At 46.2% G+C, this 7,130-nt stretch overlaps 1 protein-coding gene across 1 annotated transcript; it reads left to right on the top strand.

The window, feature by feature from the left end:
- The first annotated feature begins 1,503 nt into the window (after positions 1-1,503).
- Positions 1,504-6,820, top strand: LOC100191516 (uncharacterized). Its single transcript, NM_001136948.2, has 4 exons — positions 1,504-2,363; positions 2,937-3,012; positions 3,090-3,205; positions 5,848-6,820. The coding sequence occupies exons 1-4, from the start codon at positions 1,751-1,753 to the stop codon at positions 6,360-6,362; spliced, it is 1,320 nt and encodes a 439-aa protein (NP_001130420.1). The 5' UTR covers positions 1,504-1,750; the 3' UTR covers positions 6,363-6,820.
- Positions 6,821-7,130: the final 310 nt, after the last annotated feature.

Raw genomic sequence — 7,130 nt, 5'->3', positions numbered from 1 at the left:
TGCTTTTTAGCAAACCATGAGGACTTGATGTATGGAATAGGATTGCACAAGTGCCTCTCCCTAAGGACCAGTTCCCCGAGCGACTACCCGAGACAAACAATACAACTATAAGGATTACATGGCTATGGCCTTAACCAAGTAATTAAGGGAAAATATTTGGATATTAGCTATGGTAAATGGGGACAAATGAAGGCTCTTTGGCCCCACTTTTGCTTGATTAGGCCTTGGGTGGGATGCCCTGGAGAGCCTACGTGTGAGGATTGTGGTGGAGAGATTGCCTCAGAATATTCTATCATAGTCTAATACACACGGAAGATCATTTATAAAGGTCTCATAGTGAACCCTGCCGACCTCCACTGAAGAGGTGAAGGGTCTTGCAAATCGAGACAAGTGGGTATCACGACTTGTGGGTAAAGTTGTACAATATCAACAGAGTGTCGTAAAACTGATTAATCAGTCGTGCTCACGATGAAGAGCGACTTTGGTATCCTCACATATTAGAAGTTTTATTTTCAAAAACCTTAAAACTTCACTATTAGACTTGGTGATGTGTCCACTATATGATGCAATGGATGGTCCTATGTGAGATGCAGCAGATGTGTTTTCAAAACTTTTGCCACGAGACTTGGCAGATGGTTTACTGTGGGATGCAACAAACGTGTTTTCAAAACTTTCACCATGAGATATGGTGAATGGTTCATTATAGGATGCAACGAACGTGTTTTCAAAACTTTCTCCGTGATATGCATTGAACGACTTTTCAAAAGGTTACTTTACTACAACTATTCGCATGGGACTTGGTGAAAGGTTTACTATGGAATGCAATAAACATCGAAGTTACTGTATTATAACGAATCTTTATGCAACAAAATGTTTTACAAAAGAGGAATTCAAATGCTTTTCAAGTATAGTTAGAACTTGATCAACTAAAAGCAACCGCCCAAGCTAACCCACCATATAGCCAGTTCAAGGAGATGTGTCCTAGAGCCAAGAGTTACATAATTACGACGAGTTTTAGACTTGTGATCAATCAGTTGTCTATAAAGACTACTGGTTGATTGATATATAATATTGTGGTTATACATAAGAATCTCGAGCATGTACAATGGACGTTCGATTGTGCGGTTAAAACCAAGTGTGAGTATTCTTTATGTATGTTCTTTTTGCTATAGAGAAGTGAACTGATAAAATCTATTATATATTTTAATAATTTCAGAAAATAGATATTTTTGATTATCCACGGTATTTATGATTAAGAAAAAAACCATTCTAGTAGATAAGCACCAAAAATTCCAAACCAAACACCTCACTCCATCGATCTTCTCCATCTCCACGGCAGGACGAGGCTTTCGGGTTCGTCTCCAATCCCCATCCGTGGCAGTGGCAGTGTCACGAGAAGAGGCCACGAGTCCACTACTGACTGGAGGCAGGCCAACCCGACGCGACCGGCAGCGGCGCACCAACGCAAAGGTTAACCCACCCGCCCACCCAGGCGGCCAGGCCCCAGCAGTACCCACTCACGAGACCGTCCAGGCGTCCACCGCGACGCGCTCTCCTGCCCGTGCCCACCTCCACGACTCCACCTCCGCAGCGCCCGCGGTAACCTCCCCACGCCACGCCACATCGCGTGCGAGCCCCAACCGTCGCCGGCCTCCCAATTAAGCCGCCCCCGCGGCGCGATCCGGTGTCCACCGCTGCTCCGCCGGAGGAGGGGGAAGGGGAAGAAAAGGGAGGGGGGGAGCACAGGGGGATGCTAGAGGCGAAGCCGCCGTCGCCGGGCTCCGGCGCGGCCGGGGCGGCGGCGCACATCCACGGTCACCGGCGGTGGGCGGCGCCGCTGCTGGCCTCGGTTCTGCTCTCGTCGCTCCTCATCACCGCGTCGCTCTTCTTTTCCTCCTCCCGCGCGCTGCTACTCTCCTTCTCGCCGCTCCCCTCCGCGGCCTCCGCCGAGCCTCTCTTCGTCGAGGCCAAGCTCCGCCAGCAGATGCGGGCCGAGGAGCGCCCCACGCGGGGCGCCGTGCCCAGGATCGCCTACCTCATCTCCGGCTCCGCGGGGGACGGAGCCGCGCTGCGCCGGACGCTCAGGGCGCTCTACCACCCGGTAAACACATACGTCGTGCACCTCGACCTCGAGGCCCCCGCCGCCGAGCGCGCCGAACTCGCCTCTGCCATCCACGCGGACCCCGTCTACGCTAGGTTCCGCAACGTCAAGGTCGTCACACGGGCCAACTTGGTCACCTACCGTGGCCCGACCATGGTGGCCAACACGCTGCACGCGGCTGCCATCCTGCTGCGCGAGGGCGGTAATTGGGACTGGTTCATCAACCTCTCCGCCTCCGACTATCCGCTCGTCACCCAGGACGGTAAGCGCAGATGCGATCTGCCTCTTTCGGCCCTCCGGTATTGCGACTGGATCTATCCGTCGCGGGAAGACGCCACCTTTGATCCGATTTTTTTGGTGCTTCCAATGGCGCGATCTTTGCCTGCCTACGATTTGGGCAAAATCAATTCCAGGTTTGGGTCACTCACTGGACGATACTAGTGGAGCTGGGGATTTGAAATTTGCGTGCAGTGTCTGTCTGCAAGTGTTCGCCAAAAATGCGATTTTGTACGCGGGCTTGGATATGCCAATTGGGGAATGGGGGTGAGATTAGTTTATGACATGTTGTTTTCCCAATTGGTATGGGAATTTGATAAGATTTGATTACTTTTTTAGCTTCTAGGTGGTACCAGGGGAAAGTCAATCTAAGGGCGTATTTCTTTCTTTAAATAGAGCCTCTCACTGGGTCGCCTCTCTCTTTCGTTTTATTGCAATCTTGTTTTGTTTTTTCCTTTTCAGTTTACTACCGTTATGGATTCTTCTACTTGTTCATGGTGCAAAAATGTTTGTGATCAACATGCCCCTTTGTTTTTCTGATTTGTCTACCTATTGGCAGATCTATTGCATGTGCTTTCTGAGTTGCCCAGGCAGCTTAACTTCATTGAGCATACCAGTGACATCGGATGGAAGGAGTAAGTTTACAGTTTGTCTGAAAGTTCTGGTATCTGTTCCCACAAGTTCTGCAGTTGCTAAATATGTGTGTCTGTAGGTACCAGAGGGCGAAGCCAGTGATCATCGACCCTGGGCTATACAGCCTGCAGAAGTCTGACGTTTTCTGGATAACAGAGAAAAGGAGTGTCCCAACTGCATTCAAGCTCTTCACCGGTAAAATACACCATAATCTTTCCTATGAATTCTGAAATGAGCTCTCCGTCCCCTTCTAGTTATTGGTGTTTCTTGTTTTGCATATATCATTTCTCACTGTATTTCACATTACTAATTACTTGCAGTGCTGGTTGCTATTTACATGCCTGTTTTTTTTCCCTGGAATCATGTGCAACTAACAGCTTTCTTTTGCCACTGTTGTCAATGTTTGATACAAGAAAGCAAACACTTCATTTTTCTTTGTTGACTGTGTTAAGGATAAGTTTGTTTGACCAATCTGCCTGTTGGGATTTAATGCCAGGTTGAGAATTTGTATACTGTTGCGATGGTCCAGCTATACTCTTGATTTAGGATTATGGTCTTGAAGTGGTTGTGTGTCCCCATTACCTACTAATTTGTGGGCAATCAATATTCTTTTGTATGGGCGATCTCTGCACTACCAGAATGGCTTGTTAGCAACTTAGCATTAAATGATTTGCTTGCTAGAAACAAATTATAAACGACTTCCATTACCATATCACATTGAGTCACTAGGTCGCAGGTTCGAAGCATCCTCTCCGCATTTGCGGGGGGAGGCTTGCCTCAGTTTATTTCTTTCCCAGCCCACTTGTGTGAGCCTCCGGCAGTGGGTCTGCCCTTCCATTATCATATCTCCAAGCAGGGAAAAACTTGCAGCAGACTAGCAGTTGAGATAGCACTACATAGCTTCATTTTAGCTGTACATGGCATGGTTGGTAAGGCGTTAGCGACGCTTAAGCGGTAAGACGAGCCTGGCCATGCAAGACGTCCCGTCGCCTTGCCTGCGAGAGTAAGGCGCTGGCAAAAACAGAGGAGGAGGAGGTGGCGGCGGTACGCAGGGTGCGGCGTAGGGTGCGGTGGCCTGCAGGGTGCTGCGTCGGCGACGGACAGCCAGTCAGAGGAGAAAGGAGAGCTGCTGGGGAGGGGGAGAGAAAAGAACTGCGGGGGAGGGAGAGGAGAACTGCGGGGAGGGAGAGCTGCGAGGGAGGGGGAGAGCTGCTGGAGGCTGCAAGTGGGACACTGCTGTGAGGTTTTAACCCTAAAATTGGTGTTGGACTAGATTGGATAGGATGACTGGTTGTGTGCTATTAACTTCTTTCTTCTTTCTTTATTCCTGTTTCTCTCCTCTACGCCGAAATGTGCCTACTAGGCCGTATAGTTGTGCTAGCTTGCTTATTATTCGAATTAGTGATATATAAATAATATTTGGTCTATTTTTAAATTATTTTGAATAGAGTTAAATGTGCCCCCTGAACTCGTCAATGGATGTCACTTGGGTCCACGAACTTTGGAAATGCATTTCTATGTCCTTGAACTTGTTAAGGCCTTGTTCGTTTGTGCCGGATTAGTGGGTCGGAACGATTCCTAACCGGATTGCTTCTCTAATTTATATAAACTTTGATTAGCTAGAACGATTCCGGGTGCAATCCAATACAAACGAACAAGACCTAAATGATGTACCACACATCCCTAAACTTGTAAAAATGGTGCATCACAGGTCCATTTTTGGACCATACCGACCACTGTGGTGTGCCACTTAACAAGTTTAAGGACCTAAAAATGCATTTTCAAAGTTCGTGGACTTAAGTGACATCTGTTGACAAGTTCAGGGGTTGCTCATGCATTTAACTCTTTTTTGTATTACTATATAATTAAGGCATCACCTCGCCTTTCGCTTTACTGTCTTAAGGTAAAAAGGGGGTCGGTCGCCTTATCGCCTTAATAACTGTGGTCCATGGACATATCAATTTGGTCTCAAATTTGTTGAAACACCAGTTTTGTTTAAAGAAACCATGAACACAGGCTATTATTATCAGTTTGAAGCCAATTAATCTCTGCTTTTCTTGGTATGGTACTTTGAGTTCTCCGAATCTGTGGAAAGAAAATGGATTTAACTTCGATTCAAATATGGCTCAATTGGTTGCTCAAACATGGCCCAACCAGCAATCAATTTGGTTTATATATTTGCTAATACAAGTTATCTAAATATATTCAAACATTTTTTTCTGCATTCCCCCCTTTTAATATTATTATACTCCCTGTAAGTTTAATTGCTTCCTCCAAGAGATGCTAAATATCATGTTTTCTGGGTGGTGGCTGAAAATCAGTCTTTTAGTGGGAAAGTAGTTATGGATCCTTAAAAAAGTTAAATATGCAGCAATAGTTTAGGTTGTTGCTGTGTATCAGAATAACTTTAGTGAGGGTAAGTATCATGTGGAAGGCCCATCTGATTGGATGCTTTGAGATAGCACTTCCATTTACTACCCTGGCAATCGCCAGCTTATGAATGGTGAAAGTGACATCCTAGCTTTTTTAGTGAAAGTTATTATTTCCGTTCTCTCTGATTTCACACTTATTGAATATAAAGTAAATGACTAATCATTAGATACTTTACAGAGTGTTGTCATTAATTCATGCTTGATTGCAGAAGCCATTAGTGCTAATCTGTGTGCTACTTCCTATTCATTAGAGTACCATGTTGGTCTTTGATGCTATGTTCTAATATTTTCTGGTGTTTGACGATTTGTATTTCAATGACTTTTACTGCGCAATTTTGTTCTAGCTATATATGTTTCCTCACTTTGCACTTGTGGAATGTAATGCTTGCATTGCACAATTTTCAGGCTCAGCATGGATGATGCTTACTCATCAGTTCATTGAATATTGTATATGGGGATGGGACAATCTCCCAAGGACAGTCCTGATGTATTACGCAAATTTTCTTTCTTCACCAGAGGGTTACTTCCACACTGTCATCTGCAATGTCCCCGAGTTCCGCAACACCACAGTCAACCATGATCTACATTTCATTTCTTGGGACAACCCACCAAAGCAACACCCTCATTATCTCACACTCGCTGACTTCGATGGTATGGTTAACAGCAACGCACCCTTTGCAAGGAAGTTTGGAAGAGAGGATCCTGTGCTGGACAAGATTGACCAGGAACTGTTGGCCCGCCGACCTGATGGATTTGTGCCTGGTGGATGGACAGACCTACTGAACACAACTGAGAAAGGGAAACCCTTCACGGTTGAGCGCGTGCAAGATCTCCGCCCAGGTCCTGGTGTGGACAGATTAAAGAAACTCGTCACAGGATTGCTCACCCAAGAAGGTTTTGATGACAAGCATTGCCTGTGAAACTCCCAGTAAGATGATTCTGGGGCAGTAGGTTACACGCTCAAATTTGAAGGCATCGGGCCATTTGCTAGGAATGCCCCTACTAGCTGAGGCAGCAGCACATTAGCGTCATGTACGCGAGGATGCAACGATAAGGAAGGTGCTCTTACAGACAACTGCTTGAGTTGAGTTACCGTACAGCAGGAGACCACGGATGTAGCAGTCGGAGATGATTATACAGAACTAGTAGCTCATTAGTTTATTAGATGATTATAATCAGCCCCCCAACCATGAATAATGTTGGAATTTTTGACATTTCTGCGCCCGAGGGTTGTGCAAGGTAGCCCATTCTTTGTTTCGAAGCCATGGCACCTGGTGCACCAGCTGGTAGCGTGAGACTTCGTTGTATTGACTAGTGGATGTTTCTGGGTAAACTGATACATTTGATTGCACACATGTATTGATTTGTTTCTTTTCTCTTTGATGAGTATAGCGAAAATGCTCGTGCTGTTTTCTTGTCTGTTGCGATTTGAACATCCATCTAGTTACCTTATTTCAGAGATGGGTCCGGCCGCTGTGGAAATGGCACCGTCCCATGTCGTCAGGGCAGACATTCTTTCTGGCGAGTCCCTCGTGCTTAAATTCGTCCAAGGCAGAGAATCCTTCTTGCCAGTCCCTCGAGATGATGACCTCTGAGAATGCGGCCATGGCTGCCAATCGGGTGGCTATGAGCGCGAGAGCATATTTGGAACATCTAAAAATATTTAACTAAAATTAGTTGTAGAAGTT

The sequence above is a fragment of the Zea mays genome, chromosome 9 (assembly GCF_902167145.1).
Source record: "Zea mays cultivar B73 chromosome 9, Zm-B73-REFERENCE-NAM-5.0, whole genome shotgun sequence".
Taxonomy (NCBI): domain Eukaryota; kingdom Viridiplantae; phylum Streptophyta; class Magnoliopsida; order Poales; family Poaceae; genus Zea; species Zea mays.
Note: the sequence above shows the minus strand (reverse complement) of the source record. Positions and strands in the feature narration are given on the sequence as shown.